This window comes from Paroedura picta, chromosome 9, assembly GCF_049243985.1.
Source record: "Paroedura picta isolate Pp20150507F chromosome 9, Ppicta_v3.0, whole genome shotgun sequence".
NCBI lineage: Eukaryota > Metazoa > Chordata > Lepidosauria > Squamata > Gekkonidae > Paroedura > Paroedura picta.
The window spans coordinates 49,709,176-49,729,743 of NC_135377.1; the positions used below are offsets into that span (position 1 = coordinate 49,709,176).

The 20,568-nt window shown below is 41.9% G+C and overlaps 1 protein-coding gene across 3 annotated transcripts in view; it reads left to right on the forward strand.

Annotated features, from left to right (window-relative positions):
• Window positions 1–20,568, forward strand: part of RAB31 (RAB31, member RAS oncogene family) — a 61,041-nt gene that overhangs the window by 10,941 nt on the left and 29,532 nt on the right. For 2 of the 3 annotated variants that reach the window (XM_077352774.1, XM_077352773.1), the window contains 4 exons: window positions 7,475–7,536; window positions 7,607–7,731; window positions 15,547–15,626; window positions 17,744–17,825. In XM_077352774.1, the coding sequence (XP_077208889.1) occupies window positions 7,669–7,731; window positions 15,547–15,626; window positions 17,744–17,825 (225 nt within the window). In that variant the 5' untranslated portion in view covers window positions 7,475–7,536; window positions 7,607–7,668. The remainder of the gene's footprint in view (window positions 1–7,474; window positions 7,537–7,606; window positions 7,732–15,546; window positions 15,627–17,743; window positions 17,826–20,568) is intronic. The other variant, XM_077352775.1, reaches the window with a different exon arrangement.

The following is a 20,568-nucleotide window of genomic DNA, read 5'->3' on the forward strand; positions in this document are numbered from 1 at the left end:
ATGCCACTGTAGACGGGGATCGGGTCTGGAATGCGCCTCCAGTAAACAAAACAAGATCCCTGCAAGTAGGAAATCAGCATCATACGAATAAGATAGACTACAGCCCTCCTTCCTTGCAAACATATATATAGGCATAGGATAGTTATTCTTTTGTGTGGAGGAGCATTCAAACATTTGACCCCTCCCCAGCTGCCGTCTGAAAATGGTACGGCCCAGACTCAGGTTTTATGTCTGGGAGAACGAAGCCAGTTTCTTGCTGCCTTCTGAAGAGTTTCCGTACTTTTCAACTATTGAACTGCTGAGTGCTTTTGCTTCGTTCTCTCTTCACCAGGGAAAAAAAAAACATGTTCTATCTAACATTGTGTGTGTGTGTGTGTGGTTTATATTTAGCAAGCAACGTTTTTTCTGTTCCAGCAAGGAGATTGCTTCATACTTTTGACTGAATTTGGCAGTCACTGGAAAGGAATTGACTGCATGTAAAGTAGTTAAATAATAGACAGCCTAGTTTAACTACTGTGTGTCTGTGCCTAACCCTCCTTTTAGAGGAGTTGCGGTAAAGAGGACCTTTCAACAGAAACTTGGCATGCACACATGCAGGGAATCATTTCCTTTTTGCTTTTTGGAGAAATGTCTGACTGATGAGATGCTGTTTTTCAGGGGAGTCATGCTTTAGTATTTTTCTTGTACTATAGGGGATTTGCCTGGAATTCCTCTTCAACAATGGAACAAAATAAGCCAAACTTAAGAGAATAATATGGAAACTAACATAGATTTTTTAAAAAATCAGTCTTTTTTTGCCAGAAAGTCTATTTTAAGGTGGAATTTGGAGGAGGTTTTGACAGCTAAAGGTAAAGGTAAAGGTATCCCCTGTGCAAGCACCGAGTCATGTCTGACCCTTGGGGTGACGCCCTCTAGCGTTTTCATGGCAGACTCAATATGGGGTGGTTTGCCAGTGCCTTCCCCAGACATGACCGTTTACCCCCCAGCAAGCTGGGTACTCATTTTACTGACCTCGGAAGGATGGAAGGCTGAGTCAACCTTGAGCCGGCTGCTGGGATTGAACTCCCAGCCTCATGGGCAAAGCTTTCAGACAGCTGCCTTACCACTTTGCGCCACAAGAGGCTCTTTGACAGCTAGTTTGTATTTAATCCATTGTAAGATAATGTAAACTGGGTAATTGACCTTACAAACCACTCTAGCCAGAACTTTCCTGCTTTGGCTGTCCTGAGTTACATAGGAATGTTCTGTAAGTAAAATTGGTTAAATTCCATGTTTGTAAATCCAAAGTTTATATCATATTAGTGAAATGATTCTTGTATACTGCATTTTATAATAAAATACTTATACTTAATGTTTAAATTTTTCTTCTTGCATCCTATTGTCTTTATGGCTGATAGTATAAAGATGTTTTTTCCACCAGATATGTCCCCCTGTTCAGCCAAAGTCATGTTCGTGTTTTAGTACTTTAGAATAAGTATTCATTGTGTACTATGATCCGCTTTGTTTAACTTGGATCATGGCAAATATTTACTTGGTCTAATGAACTCACAACAGTAGTTTCATTCTTCACAAGAATAACTTCTTTATTTTTCACAACCGCTCTCTAGGGCACACACATGTATTGTGAAGAAAGATGCCCTCATATTTCTGAATTATTACCTCTTAGTTGTTGTCTAGACAAAAGAGATGTGTGTGTTTGTGTATATGTATGCATACTAAAAAAAACATTCAAAATATTATTGTTCAGTAAACTGCCTCAGTTTTAAATGACAAATCCTCTAGAAGTGTTTTGTGTACATTAACGCTCTGAACTATCAAAGAAGCTGCTAAAATGAGAGATGTAGCCCCACAATATATACAATTTATAGTGCCATCCTAAACAGAGTTGTACCTTTCTAAGTGTGTTGAAGTCAATGAGTTTAGAATGCGATAGCTGAGTTTGGGATTGCACTCAAACTCTCCTGTCAGGACTGTTGCCTTTTAACTTTAGCCAATAAAATGAGTACATGGAATACAACTGGTAAACAAACGAATCCATTCAAGCTCAATAAACAGTTTAAGGAGAGGACCTCCTAACAGGAGAGTGCCAATTTCCAACACAATTTTCTACAAATGAGTCCTGGTGAATTACTCTTGTTTCAAAATACTTTGTCAGTGTGCATTATATTAATCTGCATCAAAACAAAAAATAATATTACACCACTTTAAAAAAAAGCTTTTTAACTCTAGGAATAAGGGCCATGGACTAAAAATGACTAGAGCTTTTCTAGAAAAATGTCAAGTTTTTACTTTCTCGTGAACTAAGAAAACTGGGGTTTGGTACTAAAGACAACTGTCCTTTGTGACATTGGTACTAAAGTTAGATTTACAAGAGATGTTTTTCTCAAAAAGGAAAAGGAAAAGGCTTTGTAGAAGAACTACATGTTCTTACACAACTCCTCAGCATGTAAACAAGTAGAAGCGTAGGAAACAGAGAATATGAAGAAGTTTGGTTACATCAGTTTAGCTGTAACTGCAGGGAGGAGATTCCTTTTTGAATTTGAATGTAGCATCCTAGAAAGACATCCACTTTGGTCAAGGTTTGCTCACAGCACCTTCCATGAAGACTGGTAGTCAGTATTTCCAGCAGTTAAATATTAGAACTGGCAACAATGCTTGCCAGTATGAACAAATCAAGTAATAAAACTGCTGCTCTGCATAGAAGGGTTCTTTGCTAGAGTGCAGTTCCAAAAGTACAGCCCCTAAATTTGGCAGAAGGATAATGCGACTGATCATTTTTAACATAGTCATAGACCAGGAGTGTGCTGTTAGGTGCAATACAGGTCATACTCAGTTCAATAGGAAGGGATTCACAAGATTTAAGTTATTCTTAATGGGTTTATTGTAAAGTTCTTTTTTATAGTCAACTAGCAAGGAAGTCCATTGCAACCAGGAATGCAACGGGCGCTAGGACCCAGTGGACACTGGCAGGCACAGATCTCTCTGCAGAAGGAGCCATAGGAGATAATCAGGGCTCCTTCTAGCAAGGCAGGGAAGCAAGGGTAGTTTGCAGTTTGGGGCTCCTTTACAGTTTGTCTCTGTCTCTCTCTCCCTGCAGCAGGAGCCATAGCAGGTAATCAGGGGTTGTTTGCAGTTTTGCAGGGTTCTCTGTGTGTCTCTCTCAGGCATCTCGGAGCAAAGTGGCTAGCCTCCAGGGAAGGAGGGCAGGGGCTGGAGAGCTGGCTGCACCCTGATTGGTGCACCCTATTCCATCTTGGACAGCCAGGACACTCTCCACTCCCAGAGCTGTTTCACAAATATTAAGATGAACAATGGATAAGGATATGTATTTAGAGTCCAGTGGCACCTAAGGCCAACAATGTTTTATTCAAGGTATGAGCTTTCATGTGCAAACACCTCTTTAGATACAATATGATGGAATTGAAGCAATCAGTTCAGACTATACATCTATTTTCATTCCATAACATTGTGTCTCAGAGAACATAATTCTATGTTGTCATAACAATTCTTGATATACCTGGAGAATAACCCCTCCCCCCAACAATCCTTTCATGATGCTGGGCATCATTGTTCTTTATTATATGACTTGGGGGCAGAAACCTATTTTTTGCTCATGAAACTTTGTAACAGTATTGTGCTTACTGATGGTATACAAAAAGAGCTATTGAAGTTTTTTTTCACTCTTTGGAACTTCTCTTTGTGTGCAGTGAGTGGTGACAAAAATTCAAATACGCCTGACACAGTTTGGATGGCTGCATTTATTTGTTGGTTTTAGTACACGCAGCACTCCCAACATGTATATACCTGTTCTCATTGACATGCTTGAAATAAAAAATGCAGCTACAGGGCTGCTTTGACGGGCTTGCGAGTGTGTTTCTGAAAGTAGTTTTCTGTGTGGTGTGAGAGGACTGAGCATACAGAAATTACTGAATGTAGATAATAAGGGACTGTACATGCATGTCTCAGAAAATCAGTAGAACCAAGTTGGAGTCCAGTAGCAGCTTTAAGACAACATAAGTGCATGCACACAAAAGTTTATACCCAGAATGAAACCTTTTTGTTGTTGTTCTTAAAGGGGCTACTGGACTCAAACTTTGTTCTATTGCTTCAGACCAATTCGGCTACCCACCTGAATCAGAAAATCAGGATGGGTGGGTGTAATCAGTATATCCAATGCCAGGCATCCTAGCTTCTATGTGGGATTTTGATGGGGAAAGTGGAGGGACAAGTTACTAGCAGCATTATTATTATTTCAGATAAAGCCTCACAAGTGTAAAGTAGAAGAGTATTATATCTGCATCCTGGATACAAATCAGAGCAGTCCTCCAATGTGATATTTAGCATTTCTCAAAAATATGATGCAACTATGCTAATATTTATTTCTCAAGGGTGGGTATACCCTGTTTATTTTTGCCCCTTACATTGTTTGTCATGTAATGATGTAATTGCTAAGACTTCTGATGCAGCAGAGCAATGGTAGGCAAACTTTGTGGCCCAAGCACCAACTAATCCAGAAAGTCTGCCTGTCAAGCTGGTGTGCCAGCAGCAGATACAAGAATGGTAGAGACAAGAGCTGTATTTGGCCAGGCATTCTGGGAGGTAGCTGAGCACCATGGCTGCCAGTTTCCCAGGTGATCACCTTGGCAAAAAATTGGGCCTGTGTTCTGAGCAAGTGGTACAGCTTCCCATTGTTTGGCATGTTTACTGTGGGTTGTCTACCCATGACATAGGGGTATGCATTAATAAAGAACACAATACATTTGGATTAATGGTATGTCATAGTACACAGCAGAGAGGATTAACTTTTCACTAGGCATTATTTGAAATCAGTGGGTTTATTTTAATTCAGTGGGATTTCTAACAACCGATAATCTTTGTTTCAAAAGAAGTGAGAAGAGATGCATGTTTGAAGGAGGATGTATGTGTATGAAAAGAAGAATTGGTGGAGGACATATCCATTATGCATGGAAGATGCATGTTTCTGGACTGGAGTATCTATGCCTTTTTCAACCTTTTCACTGTAAGGAGCCCCTAAAACTTCTTCAGGCTTTGAGCAGCCCCAGAAGTAATGTCAGCTGGCACCTACCTGCCACGTCCCCAGAAGTCACATGGCACCAGAAGTGAATTCACCCAGACACTTGCACCAGATGTGACATCTCACTCTGTCCCGTCCCCCAGGAGCAGAAATGGCCCAGTGGCCTAGTCTCTGTCACCCAATGCTGGGCTTCTTTCTCTGGGGTAGCCTTCATGGCCTTGTCACTTGCCTGACTGTCTGCCCTCTCTGCCAAGATCCAGGTGTGCTGGTGAGAAAGGTTGCTTGACTGGTTGCTGCAGTTGCAGGACTCAGCTCATGAGGGGCAGCTATGAGCCACTACACAGCTTCCCTTGGCTTGCCTGGGGATAGCCAGCCATGGCCCGAACAGAAAAGCAGAAACCAGGGTTCCATGTAACCCCTAATGAGAACACCTGAGTTAGAATCACCAATATGAAAAGTGGTGGAGAAGTGGGCAAGGCTAGTTTTACTTGCATGTTTTTCATCCCTCCCCAAGTAATGAGTTCATAGCACATTACATTTCACAGAAAAGAAGAAAGCAATTGTGACAGCAAAACAACCGAAGTAATATCTGAAGGGAAGTGTGACGAGAATTCCATCTTAGTTCAACCCTAACCCACCTAAAGATCAGCATGTTGGGTTTAAGTCCTATGACCATGCCCTATGAAGATAGGTTGAGGGATTTGTGAATGTTCAGCCTGGAGAAAAGGAGGTTGAGAGGGGACATGATAGCCCTCTTTAAGTATTTGAAAGGTTGTCATTTGGAGGAGGGCAGGATGCTGTTCCCATTGGCTGCAGAGGAAAGGACACGCAGTAATGGGTTTAAACTACAAGTACAACGATATAGGCTAGATATCAAGAAATTTTTTTTCACAGTCAGAGTAGTTCAGCAGTGGAATAGGCTGCCTAAAGAGGTGGTGAACTCCCCCTCACTGGCAGTCTTCAAGCAAAGGTTGAATACACACTTTTCTTGGATGCTTTAGGATGCTTAGGGCTGATCCTGCGTTGAGCAGGGGGTTGGACTAGATGGCCTGTATGGCCCCTTCCAACTCTATGATACTATGATTCTAAGTCTTAAGTGCTGTGGGTTTTGACTGATGAGGTAACCTCTGAGGTAATGTTTAGTTCGACAGGCAGCTGGAATCAATGCTTGGCTCAGCAGATGTGAAGCATAGGTTAGCAGTCTCCACTCTAGATACAGATTTCTAGATACATGGTATAATAATTTTCTAATCAACTTCTAGCTAAAGCTATTTCTAGTTACAACTGTGACCCCTAGCTAACAACAACTTCAAGAATGTAGTAGTGGTTATATAAATATATACTCTAAATATACATACTAATCACCTTTGCTTTATGAAGTGTGCATATTTGTGCTGTATCAGTTTTAGTGTCTTATTTCTTTATTTCCGCTTCCTGTGGTTCATGAGTACCCAGAGATTTGCCTTGGTGCCAGACTGTCTAGATTGTTTTACAAAGGATTTCTAGTGCTTTAGACTGTTTTTCAAATATTGAAGTTAGAAGTTCATTTGTAATTACTGTTCAGTAGACCCTCTCCATCCAAGGTTTGTAACTTGCAATTTCACTAGTTTGACAGCTGTGGTCCAGTCACATGTTGTGATCACCAGCCTGTTTTCACTCCTCCTGCACCATCATGATAATCATTTCATCTTTAAATTATGCAGAAAATGTTATTTTGCTTTTGAGAAGCTGCATACCCTTGCATCCCAGTATTCTTGGGGGCCATTCCACACCTGGGAAATAAAGTGAAAGGCATACATTTTGCAAATTGTTTTTTTGGGGGGTGTTTCAAACAATGTCGTCAGCATCCTGCGTGCCAGCAGCAAATCAGCAGCTACGTCCTCAATTTTAAAGCACTAGTTGGGGAATCCACAAAACTGGCTTCCCCCAACTATGTAGTACAAGCGGGAGAAGAGCAACCCGCAACCACAAGTGAAATAAAGGTGCTTAACCAAAGTAGCCAAAGTAGTGTGATCTCCATCTCCAGTGCCTCCCCTCGCACCTGCCTCCCTCTCCCTTCTCCTGGGAATGGGACTTTTTAATTTTCTGTAGCAAACTGCCTGGAGCAATGAATATGCATTGCTTCCTCCAGGCAGAGCAAAAAAAAAAAATTCCTCCACCAGTTGATGCACAAAGTGGGATGGGGTCTCCCCCCAAAACAAAATCATGAAAAAATACTTTTCTTAAGCTTCAAGGCTGGGAGGGGGTGGCATTAAAATAAGCACTATGCATCTATGATTAGATGTATAGTTATACCAACTGAGAAGCTTAACTTAAAAAAACCCCGCTTGCATCACGGTCCCTTTAAAACAGGGGAAAAGGTGATTGGCTGCCTGGCATGATTGACAGATGGAGGGAAAGAAGGCATGTATAGTGCGTCCCTCTCCTCTGTCATTTCAGGCAGCCATGTGGAGTGCCAGGAAGTGCCAAAAAGCAGCAGAAGAACGCAGGAGAGCAAGAAGGTGAGAAATGGGGAGGGGCACGATTTTTATAGTGTCACGCAGTTTTACTGACATGATACTATTTTTTTAGATGTACAGAGTGGCCCGGGGATTTCACTGATCATAGTGATATCTGAAGCAGATTCCCTGGGAATGGCAGGGGTCTGCTGGATGTGTGTCATTGATCGAGAAAGTTGTCCAAATAATGATGGAGAGGTACATTAAAAATGTTTGTATGTGATTTTAATGTTATTTGATATATTTAATATATTGTTGTGGACCATTTTAAAAGGATGTCTTTCTGTCAGAACGTGTTTGCATCTTCTGTATCGATGGATATTCTTTTGGACTATATTTTCTGTTACAAAGTGCTTCATCCTTTCCCTTCTTGGCTTGTTTGTTGTGTGTGAGATGCTTCTCTTGCCATGGGGAGGTGAAATAATGTGTTTACATGTGTATATGTAATAAAGCACTATTGTAGTTGAAGCATATGGATACTTATGTCTTTATGAAATGTTTAAATGTGCACTTGTATTTATTTAGCTATCATTCATACCTCTTTAGATGTACATAATTTTCTGTTGACAGTTGTTTTATTACAGTGTGTTTATTTATAAAATATAAAATTCACACCTTCATGTCATTACATGAATAAAATTGCCCAATATATTCAAAGAATGATTTTTTAAATAGAAATTATATTAAACAGCAGTATAATGCCACTCAGGGCGGCTGTCCCGCCTGCCCCTGAGTGCCTCTTCCTCCAACTGGCTTGCCTATCCGTCCAGCAGCCAGCCAATCACCATCTGTCCCCCACCTCTGACCACCCCCTCTACCTTCTACTTTCCTCCGAGGCTCAGAGGCTGCAGATCCCTGCTGCGTGAGAACTGCCCCTGCCAGTAAGTTCTCTGCCCAGGGGCCTCCACCTGCAGCCTTTCCAGGTCCTGGAGGGAGGGAGATGCCATCCGCAGAGTTCTTACACCTCCACCCCCCCAATCTAGCGCCCATTGTATTCCTGAATGCAACGGGCTTGGCCCCTACTATCTTTATAAGATGATGATAAGGTCTGTGCTAGAAATATAATACTCATGCAACATAGATTGAGAAGTCCCTGGCTCATATAAAGTAACTGCATTTGGGATTTGAGGAATACCTTCTCACTAGATAACAGAAAAAATTATTTATTGATTTGTTTACCAAGGAATGCTGAGCCACAGCATAAACTATATAACCAGACTTGTACTAGAAGGAAACATAGTTCTGCAGTTTAAATTACATCGGGCAGACTAACTTAAATACTTACTTGCATTTAACTTTTGATTCGGACAGAATCTCTCATATGTTCCTATGGTTAAACTTCAGAGTGCAGGATCAGATAAATATCACTGCTTATATTAGCTATGGTGTTCTAAAAAAGAACCTCACACTTCAACATGCTACCTTCTCTCTTGCTACTAAATCTATTACCTAACCTGTTAATTTTTACCTTTATTGTTTGTCTGTCTAATATACATTGCTAAATCAGGGATTGTGTGTATATTGCAGTAACTAACAGGTTATTTAATCATCCTACTAATAATGTCTGGCCTAGGACAGATCATGTAAGCCTTAAGCATCCATTTGTTGGAAGATGGATTTCTAGCAAGGGATCCCGGTAATGAGGAGTTGTAGGTTCTGCAGTGTTTGTTAGTACTTTAAGAATGTGTTGTGCATTACCTTTAAGTGTCAGTCAGTAACCTCGTAATGCCTTATTTGCTAATTAGCAGACGAGGTGTCTGGGAAACTTTCTGATTACTGTGAATGTTTATACACCAGAATGTCATGCATGTGGGTTACATGGAAGGATGTGGGTTACTTCAATCAAGCAGAGTTCTTGATATCTGGAAATTAATGGAATCTGAATGTAGTACTCTCATTGAAAAAAAAAAGAATATGTCAAGAGGATTTAAAAGCTCCCACAAACAGATTTTGTACGCACAAAGATTTCTTGCAAATGACCAATCTGACTTCGGGAGTATGTAATTACTGGGGATAACAACAGAAATTAAGGTCATCCAAGGACTTGCAATGAGATCAGCAACATCCTGTCATTATGCTGAGTAAGAAAAAATGCTTTGGAACAAATTCCTCTCTTAGCTGTCATTTACACATATTTAAGGTTTTTATTTTTTAAAGTATATTCTTCCTCTTATGAATAGTTTTGCTATCTAATAATATACATATTGCTGAATATTATGGCCACAATTCTGCTCCCATTAGAAAGTATTAAAATACTTTCATATATAGCTGGGAGGTATTAGAAATGCAGGCAATATAATAAAAACGAAGTCACAACTGATGTAAATAAGTGCAACAGCCTTTACCATAAAGTTCCAAGTGGTGCAAACCACTCTCTGCTCTTTTCCCTATGTTCCATGTGGACATATTTTTTGAAGCCTTAGTCTGTACAGGATTACCAACATTTACATTCTTTTGGATGTCCATATGGAATTAACAGGGTAATTTGAATAGGGAACAAATAATGCTGTTGGATCAAGAGGCTGCCTTCTCATTGAGGCTTTGTGGGTAGCAATCCGTGCAGATGAATGGAGATGATCAATTTCACAGGGCAGTCCCCTATGGCAGGGGTAGTCAACCTGTGGTCCTCCAGATGTTCATGGACTACAATTCCCATGAGCCCCTGTTAGCAAACATCTGGAGGACCACAGGTTGACTACCCCTGCCCCAGGAGTCCTGCTTGGCCCATCTGGATCCCAGTTGTCCTGAGGATGTTTGCCTATGCAAATGCAGGGCTTGGAAGGTACATAGAAATGTCTACTGGGCAACAACAGCCACCAGTAGCAAAAACAAAGGGTGCCATTGTCGATACGTGCACCACCCTATCTGATGGCTTACTTGCCCAATGGCTACCATGATGGTTAATTCTAATAAGGAATGGAAAAAGTTGCAGAGCTTTCAGTGTCTGATCAACTGGAAGATAATTAAAGGCTTTCTTGTCTTAATGCAGGCAGAAAATGGAAATGCTTCCTTCTAGACATTTTCTCTATAGCTGGCTACCAAATTACAAATAATTAGATCTAATTTTTAAAATTTTATAACCTGATTTTCTTGCTGAGATTCAAAGCAGACTACAATATCTATTGTTGTTGTTGTTAGGTGCAAAGTTGTGTCTGACCCATTGCGACCCCAGGGACAATATCTATATATCTTTATTAAAACATCAGTCAGTCTTTTTAATTTAATCTTCATTTTGTGCGGAAATGAGCATCACTGTGAAATGACATGAGCAGTTTAAGAATAGTGTTACAAACTTAACTAATTGAATAAGGCTTTATCTGATTGATCAGTGGGAACTGACTTTAAGACTATTTTACTCGGTAGTGATACAAATCAAAAGTACCCTTGTTTAGTGTTTTAGGCTATTTTGGTTCCGACTGGTCTTGGGAGAACTTGCAAGAGACAGATAAACAACTGAAAACTGCAAGACTGACTCAGAATCTTTACTGCCTGGCAATACAGCTGTCCTGTAGCATTTTAATATAGTGTTGACTGTTGAACTTCAGGGCTAGTGATTAGGAACTAACTGCCTGGACCCAATTCTGAGTTGCAGAGTACAGAAAGGAAACTTCGTTTTTCCCTCATACTTTTTTAGCTTGTGAGAAAAGAACACTAAACTGATTAGGCCAAGTTCCCCTCTAATGCCTTTTCTTTTTTTTTTAAACCCTGATACTCAACTACCTTTTGTCATTTGTGGGTGTCATGACTGCCCAGTCCTGTTTTTCAGGTCCCTTTCTTTTGAAATTAGAAACAATATTTTTATGCAGACACAGGGAGTCTCCTAGGTATGATGAAACCTCAGCATTTTCTGTGGATACTTCCATTTCACTGTGGTTCTGACAGGTATTTGATCATCGGTTTTTCAAATCAAGAAACATTTCCCCCCTTCTAACATTAGGTGGTACTTTTTGATAAATTGTCTCTCATACTGTCCTTTGTATCTCAAAGAGGCATTTGTATTTAGGCTTTGGTATAACATAGTACATACATATTTAAATTTAATTGATTGATTCATAATTAGATGGAGTCCTGATTTCAAATGCCAATTCTGTGGTAGGCTTCAGAGCTCCTGTCCCCATTTAGGTTTAGCTCAAACAATTGCCTGGGGGATAACACTGACATAATCAGCTGATCAAGGAAATAAAGCCCTGGTTTTAGTTAATTAACTTACACTGTAGAAATGCCATCTTATTTTGTTCTATAGTAAATCTTGTGTAGGGTCTTCCCCTAGTGGCAAGAAGAGAGAAAACACATGGAAATATACTATCTGTTACACACAAGAGGCATTTCCTGCAGCTTATCACTTGAATTGTGCTCTTAAGGTTTATATCACAATCCCAAAAAACATTTGCTTGGAATTAATTTAGTCTGTTTCTACAAGGCTAGCCTACAAATATAATCAGAATGAAAAATATTTTACTTCCTGGCAGTTGGAAAGTTCTGTCACTAGTCACATCCTACTTTAGTCAAGATTTATCTTTATTCTGCAAGATATTTGAAGAAAACAAATAGGGGAACCACAAGGACTTGCAAGGGGCATCTCACCCCCTCCCCAATTTTCTCTCCCTTTGCCTAAAGCCCCCACAGGATTTTCCTCGAATTCTGCTTCTTTCTATACTTCCAACCTGCTGGCCAATCTACCTTAGATGTTTTCAGCTTTTGTTCCTTCCTGCTCCCTGATGGGGAAAATTGGACTAGGTGCTAATCCAGAGCAGGGATCAGTTGAACAATAGGGAACCCTAAAGGATTTGTGGAGGATGCCTTATTACCACCTATATCATACTTTTCATACAATTTTCTCTTTCTTTCCTCCGAGCAACATTCATATCCTAACCAATCCCTGCTTCCTTCTCACCCTTCTACAAGGGAAGAAATATTGGATTCCAGAAGGCTGCCAATTAGCCCCTTGGCGCCGGACTGGGTCCACCCCCTGGCTGCTGACATGGGCCCACCCCTGGCCTGCCCGGTGGGCCTCGCCCAGGAGGCCGCGGGGGGGGGGCTTCGGGGCCAGTGAAGAGCCCCGAACCCCAGTGTCGCCCAGGAGGTGGTGGGGCCGGGGTGGCTTTGGCCCAGCCCACGGGACAGCCCTGCTGCATCACTGACGCCGTGAGCCAATCTCTTGTCCCGCCCCAAAGCCCCATGGGTGGGTGGGGGCCGAGCAGCCTTCAGCGCGGGGCTCCAGGAGGAGCAGCCTCCAGTGCAGGGCTCCGAGTCCCGCAGTGAAGCTGGGAGGGGGTGGGGGCGGGCTGATCAGCCTTCAGCCCGGGGCTCCAAGCCTCACACTGAAGCCGGGAGGGGGGGCTGGACAGGCTTCAGCGTGGGGCTCCAAGCCTTGTGCTGAAGCCAGGAGTGAGTGGGGGAATATGAGTTGGGGGACTGACTGGGGGGCCCTGGAGGGGGGAGGGGGCCCAGTGGGTGGGGGGGCCTCCACCCACGCATTGCCCACTAGTGCCTGCTGTATTTCGGATACAGTGGGCTTAATTTCTAGTTGTTATATATTAATGTTCTATCAATGTACAGAATATAGAGTATCTTAATTGCTTCTGGAGTTACCAGAACTAAAGCGTGGGTGACTCCTACAGCAGACAGGAAAGAAAAAAAGTCATCTCTGCCTCCCTGAGTGGTGGGACTTACCCACCAAGGTGTCCTTCTTTCCTCAGAGGAGAAGGATCCTTTGTGGTAAGTATTCAGTGGTCCATTAAAAAAAAGAGATGTCAAGCACTTCAAGCTTACTAATACTTCATCATTTTCATAATGAAATAAATAATTAGCAGTGCTATGACTGCTGATGTCTATCTATTAAACCAAAAGTCAAGTTTATGAAGAACAAATTCCAAAGCCTTCAAAAGATTTCATTTATGGACCTGAGTAAATGCATAGATGCTGAAAGAACAAATCTGTTAAGAAGAGATCTTCAACTCTGTATGTTAAAATCGAATAGATTTATTTTAACATTAGATTGTGTAGACTGGAACTCACTTCATCAGATGAATGAAATGAATATTCAGCGGGCAAACACATATGGTAAACAAAAATCATAATAATGTGACATTGTTGAAAATTCAATTGTATTAATGTACAGTGACCACATTTCACAGCCCACAATGGTCATGGCATCAGTGGAAACCCAGATCACAAATGTTTCTCATCTGTCTCAACAACTGTCACCTCTAGACTAGTCTTCTGCAACTTCGTCTACACAGGGCTTCCATTGAGACTGCTCTGGAAACTCCAGCTGGTCCAAAATGCCAAATGGGTACCCAATGGCGGGCACAGATGACACCAGCGCTCTCCCAGCTGCATTCACTCCAGGTTGGAAACCAGATCAGATTCAAGATTTTGGTGTTAACCTTTAAAACCCTTAATGATCTGGGACCGGCATATCTATGGACTGCCTCTTCCTTTACATCCCCCCGAAAGGATTGCATTCAGCAGACCAAAACCTGCCCAGTATCCCTGACCCAAAGGAGGTGGAACTGGCCAGGGCTGTCCTTGTCTGGTGGAATGCCCTGCCAAAAGAGATCAGGGCCTTGTGGGACCTTAACAATTTCTGCAGGGTCTGCAAGACAGCTGTTCTACTAGGCCTATGGCCGGTACCCTGAGAGACCATCAAGAAGTGCTGGCCCTCACTACTGGAAACTAAGGGAAGAACTGTTCTGAAAACTCTGGATCCCCCCCCTCCATGATCTGTAATTGATATTATTGACTGTTTTATGATTTTATCTGGCTGTTGTAACCATGTTGTCACCTGCCCTGAAGCTATAAAGGAAGGATGGGTTATAATAAGTAAGATTATCTATCCATCCATCCGGTGATAACAGATGGTTGGATTCAAAAGTGCCCTTGTATGAGTAGGTAGAACTTTGTCTCATGATGGGTGGATTTTAAAATAATTTTTTTCTAACTAAAGATTTCTAACTCAGGCTTCAGTTCACATGCTATTTCCCAAAATTTATTTATTTATTTATTTAGATTTATATACCGCCCTCCCCGAAGGCTCATTTAAAAAAATGTTTTTAAGAGTCCCCAAAATTTTAGTAGGAGGGTTGAAGGTAACACTGCAGGATGTGAGATTGTGTTTGTGTGGCTTGGGAAATGCAATCAGATTTTTTTGGTAAAGTCTAATTTAATCATTTCACACTGGAGTTTTCCTTTGGAATTATTGTGTTGAATAATGGAAACTTTTAGGGCAGTAAGAGTATGTCCTGATTCTCCTGCTGATTTCTGAATATCGCAAGCCTTGCCAGCTGAGTGTTTTGTTCATGTATTTCATAATATAAAAGTTTATACCACAATAAATCTGTCTTTAGCAATAGTAGGCTAAGCAGAGTTATACCCTTGTAAGTCCATTGATTTTACTAGATCTGGATATCCTTATGAGTTTTAGGATGCAATTGTAGGACTCTCTTTCTCTATTTGCTGCAAATTGCAACAGAGCTAACACTGCTGCCTCTTAGGAACTGCCAAATATCTGGGAAGCCATTTTCTTTTAGTGTATGGATTGTAGTGAGTAGAGGATGCAGATGTCTTTGAACCAGAGATTTTGTATCACGTTGCTTGGAACATATTTGGTTTTAAAAGTTGAACAGGAAACTGTTTGGCCACAAATGGGGAAATGCATTTCTTTTAACCCTGACAGACCTTGAATTCATATTCATAATGTTTGCAGCCAGAACAATGACCCTCTTGCTCAAATGTGGTCAGAAAAGCCTTCCTAAAGTGTACTGTGCTGCTCTCAAGTTTTCAACAGCTCAGACAAAACCAGTTTAGGGAGGTACAACGTAGGAACAGCCGCAGTGTTTTGCCATAATTACTGACTGGAATACGCTTGAATAGTTCTCAGTGCCATCACAATGTTAGAATTTTTCCTTACTGAACACTGAACATTTATTGTCATTGAACATAGAGAAATATTTTTAATTTCAATTCCTATGGGATTTAAAACACATTTGTTCTGCTTTTCTTAATATATAGGATACAGGCGTGGGAAAGTCGAGTATTGTCTGCCGATTTGTTCAGGATCATTTTGACCACAATATTAGTCCTACTATTGGGTAAGTATTGTGTACATTTTAAAAATTTCTATCAAATGAAATAAACATTATTATGTGGGCCAGATCTGACCTGAGTGCCACTTTGTTGAGTTGTACCATGTCTGACATAAAATGTAATGCTAGGTACCAGAGATAAAAAAATTCAAAAGGCCAGCAGCTGCTAAGCTCTGGGTTGGTGTGTCCTCACTGCAAAGCCTAATGAGATTGGGGGGGGGGGGGAGAGAAGAAAGCCTGCATGGGCACACTGAAGACCCAGCAGTGCAGCACTGGATAGACAGCCCTGCATTGTCTGGAGGTTAGGTAAACACCTTCTCCAGCCTGCTCTCACAACTAATACTGTACTCCTGGGGCTCCTGGGTCCCAGGAGGGAAATGTGTAGCTGCTGTGAGTTGCAAATTCCACTCTGCCTCCCTTGCCACCATGGAAGGGGATCAGGAAAATGAGTTGAACTACCCCCCTGACTAAAAAAGCTGGGGGCTAGGGCCAGGTGCAAGGCTGCAAGCGAAGTGGGACCCAGGCCCAGCAAAGCCTGATTAGCCAAAGACACCCACGTGGGGACCACCTCTGGCCAAAGCCACTGAGCGACCTTGCCATGAAATCTTGAAGTGGTGTAAATGTGGCTGTGGTTGACTCCTTGCCAGTGAGGCTGCTGCTGGAAGGTTCTGCTTGACTGCTGCTGACAAATGCTTGTGGGACAGATAAGAAGCTGGGCAGACCAAATGAGATTTAAAATTTACCTGCAGATGATTCTTAGGTACGTATCTGCTTCCACCGGAAGTGAAGTTTTATAATTATCACCTTGTCTTGCCTTTTAACAAGGCAGGAGAACAACTGTATAAGCAAATGTAATGTAATTCATCTCAGTCAATTCCTCTGAAACATCAAATCTTAGAAACATTGCCATATAATATGGACAAGGCTGATATGACGAATTTGATTAACTCATATTTAAGGTAAAGTTGCCACTTTGTGTTAAAGGTTTGAAGCGTAGAAAACTGTATCCTTAAAGTTCATCTGCTCTGCAGGTGAGGGAGCAAGTCAACATGGTATTTTAAAGTGACATAAGATTAGCGAGCCTAGGCAATTAAACCTTTTTTTTAAATCATATTTTTAAATTGGAAGAGTAGGTATATTTAGGTGTAAAATATGTATGAAAAGAAATATTTATTCTGTAAGAATATATTATGCATGGAAATCCTATTTCTTCACACTAGCCTTCATTCTTTTCTCAACCTTCTCTCCACTTTCTTCTCCACATCCTGCTAGTTCTCACTTGACCTAAAGGGACGGACCAGAACCAATGGGATGAAATTAATTCAAAAGAAATTCAGTCTAAACATCAGGAAGAAGTTCCTGACAGTTTGAGTGGTTTCTCAGTGGAACAGGCTTCTTCGGGAGGTGGTGGGTTCTCCATCTTTGGAAATTTTTAAACCGAAGTTGGATAAGCCATCTAACGGAGAGGCTGGTTCTGTGAAGATTCAAGGGGTGGCAGGTTACAGTGGATGAGCAACAGGGTCATGAGTGTCCTGCATAGTGTAGGGAGTTGGACTAGATGACCCAGGAGATCCCTTCCAACTCTATTATTCTATGATTCCTCCTCTGCCCAGCCTTTTCCTCCTCATCACATTCTCTTCCTCTTAGAGTTATTGCTGCTGCTTTCTCCCAACCTTTTGTCTTACCAGGGTTGCCTAGGTAAAGGCTCAGTGTCTTGGTTGCTAGGCAGCCCCATAGTGCTTACCATGAGCTTGTGAGATTTCCCAAGATCTGTCATTTTCAATTGGGGAAAGGGGAATTTAAGCCCCCTTATCATTTTTTAAACTCTTCACTTTTTCTGCAAACCTGAAGGTTCTACCTGCCTTTAGAAAACTCCCCCTATCTGTATATGGTTCCATTTTAAAGAATTTTTGGATCTGTATTCTAGGACTATGTTAAGAATTAAATATATAGCTATGGCAATAAAGTTACTGAGCACCCTTATAGAGAAAAACTCCAATGCTTGCCCAAGTAGTCCAAGTGATAAATGTGGGAAACCAGATGACTGGATAAATGTGTTTTGGCTGTGGTCTGTTCATATTCTAGAGTTTAAATAACATGCTGCTATTTCTTGCCCCGTTTAGTGCTTCTTTCATGACTAAAACTGTGCCTTGTGGGAATGAGCTTCATAAGTTTCTGATCTGGGATACAGCAGGCCAAGAACGGGTGAGTCTGATTGTAATGTCTTTCTTTGGAGGCCTTTGCATGCAAAGTGCACTGATTCTTACTACCCTCTTGGTAGGTAGTAAGAGCAACCCTCCTCAGGTTACACAGTAACATCTAGAGTACCCTAACCTGGGGGATGGATGGCTGCAGGGATGGGGGGGGGGGAGGGATTATACCACCAATCTTGTTTTATATTCTTTTATCTTTGTTTTGTTGTTTGTTATGGGATGGGATTTTATCATGTTTTATGGGCGGGGGGGGTTATATTATATCCTGCTATCAGTCTCTGGAGAGTGGCAGGCTAAAAATCTAAGGAATGAATGAATGAATAAATCCCTGTAATAGACTTAATGGTCAAGTGCTTGTTTGTAGGGTAGCAAAACAGGGTCACTCACAGTCAAGTTAGACATTTGAGAATGCTAAGTCTCAGATATGCAGAAAAATATTGCATTGTAAAGTAAAAGAAAAGACCTCTCCCAATGAACTGATGAAAACTGAGCATGTTTTAGGAGCCATGGAATATTATGGCAATTAAAGTCATTTATAGGAGATGGGGAGAAAGAAGACAAAAAGGAATGGATAAATCAGCTTGCTTAAGCCCTCAGGGGTGTCAAACATAAGGCTCAGGGGCTGGAACTGGCCCATCCAGGGCCCTTATCTGGGCTGCAGATAATTGGCTGCTTGGGGAGGAGTGGGTGGAGCCACTCTGATTATGGCTCAAGCATGGCAGAACAATCTTGCCTGCAGCAGTAGAGCAATAGCAGCCTCAATGGGAAGTGGGGAGCTGCTGCAGCCAGCTCAGAGATTCAAGGTGAGGTCACATACCTTTCTGCTTGGCCTACAGTTTCAGGAATGTAGTCCCAGGTGACTGCAGTGATCAGTTTTTAGATGGTGGTGGTGGCGGGGCTCCTCTACTGGGGCCTGCAGGGGGACATCATTGCTGCCATATTTGTAGCTTCATGTGGCAGCTGTCCTTTGGCCCATAGGAGGCATTCTTTGGCAGTTTCTTCCATACATCAGGGGTCTAATCCTGCCACCAAGCATGCAATTTGGCAGCCAGGTTTCCCTCCCACATGGAAAACCTGGCAATCTTCAGTCATAGGTGGCTACTACCTCATGGGGGGAAGTATCAGTGATTTCTGGCTGTCGTGGTCACTAAGTAGCCTCGGGCCTCTGCTAAATATATAGCCTTGTGCATGCAGTACTTGGTACCCCATCAGACCATCCAACAGCCTTCAGCCAGGGGTGGCTGCCACCGTGTGGGGTAGCATTACTTACTGATGATCTCTGGCTTGAACCCCCAGCATTGCCCAATTGTGGATTGCCTTTTGGCATTGGACAGAGGTAGATGCTACTGCACAGACCTCTCCAGCTTATTGGGCTTTGTCTGTCTGTCTGCCTGTCTGCCTATCTACCTGCCTAATCCTTTTATCCTATTCTATCTAATCTAATCTGTCTTTGAATTTATTGACTGCCACTACCAGCCAGGCTGGCTCAAGGCAATTTACAGATAAAAACCTTACTCCTCTGTGCATATGACCTTGCACCTGGACCACCACCCCTGCTTCCTCAGATGGTAAGGTTACTTCAACTTGTCTTCCCAGTCTCCTAATATGGTGAAACAGGGGCATGGAGGAATTGCTTTGCATTTTAATCCTGGGGCCCAGGCTCACAGCACTGGTGACAGGAGTGGGCTGGGGAAGGGATTTCTCCCCCTCCAGGCAGTGTGGGGGCATCTGCCCAGCACTGCACTACTGGCTCTCTGCCCATGGAAGTTTTCCTCTGAACTCCCCTCCCCCTAGCCCAAGGTACCTTGCAGTGAAGACACACCAACTGGGAGTTTACCAGCTGTTGTCCTATTTATCTCTGGTACATGCCATTACATTTTATGGCACACTGGCCTGGCCCAAAAAAGGGACATTGATGTCAGATCTGGCCCTTGTAACAAATGAGTTCAGCACCTCTATTCTCTGAGAGTTTATAGTGAAGGAACACACACATTTCTTGTCCAGCATGAACATAGGGGTCAGGCTGAGAGCAAATGACTGGCCCAAGGTCACCCAGTAAAATTCCATCATAGATCCTGGTCTGTAATTCTGGCGACTACACGTTGCTCTTCTGGCAAGTATAAAGATCACGGACACAGAGAATGGGAACTAAAAATGTATTGCTCTCTGTTTTATATTTCTCAGGCATTTAAAAATAAGGGATAGAAAATTGCAGGATGTCTCTATTAAATCCATGGGTTCAGAGACCAGGACACTGTGAGTTCATTTCAGTTCTTTATTGACCCCAGTTCTAAGGTACAGAGAATCAAAACTGAACTAGAGAAACCCTCAGAAAACACCAACATATATACAAATTAAAACAATAGCAGATTCCTGCCAGGTTGCACAATTGGCCAGTTTCAGTTCAAATTAATTGGATCTGGCAGTCGGAATCTAATTTCTGTGTTGGCCAATAGCAGGATTACGTTCTTGCCTTGGACCTCAGACTCAGGTCCTTGGCAGGTCTACATACACAACAGTCTCTAAATTCTATATCATGAAAAACTGGATTCTGCAATCTACATAAATCATGGAAATTTGCTTAAATTAGCTTGTTTTGCACAGTATATTATTGTATATTGTATATATTACTATTCATAGGAAGGTGCAATAAAGTATGCCATATGATGGAAGTAAGCAAGAGACTGCCCTATTCTATTAAATATGCTCAGAATCATATTCTGGTCTCAGGGAGT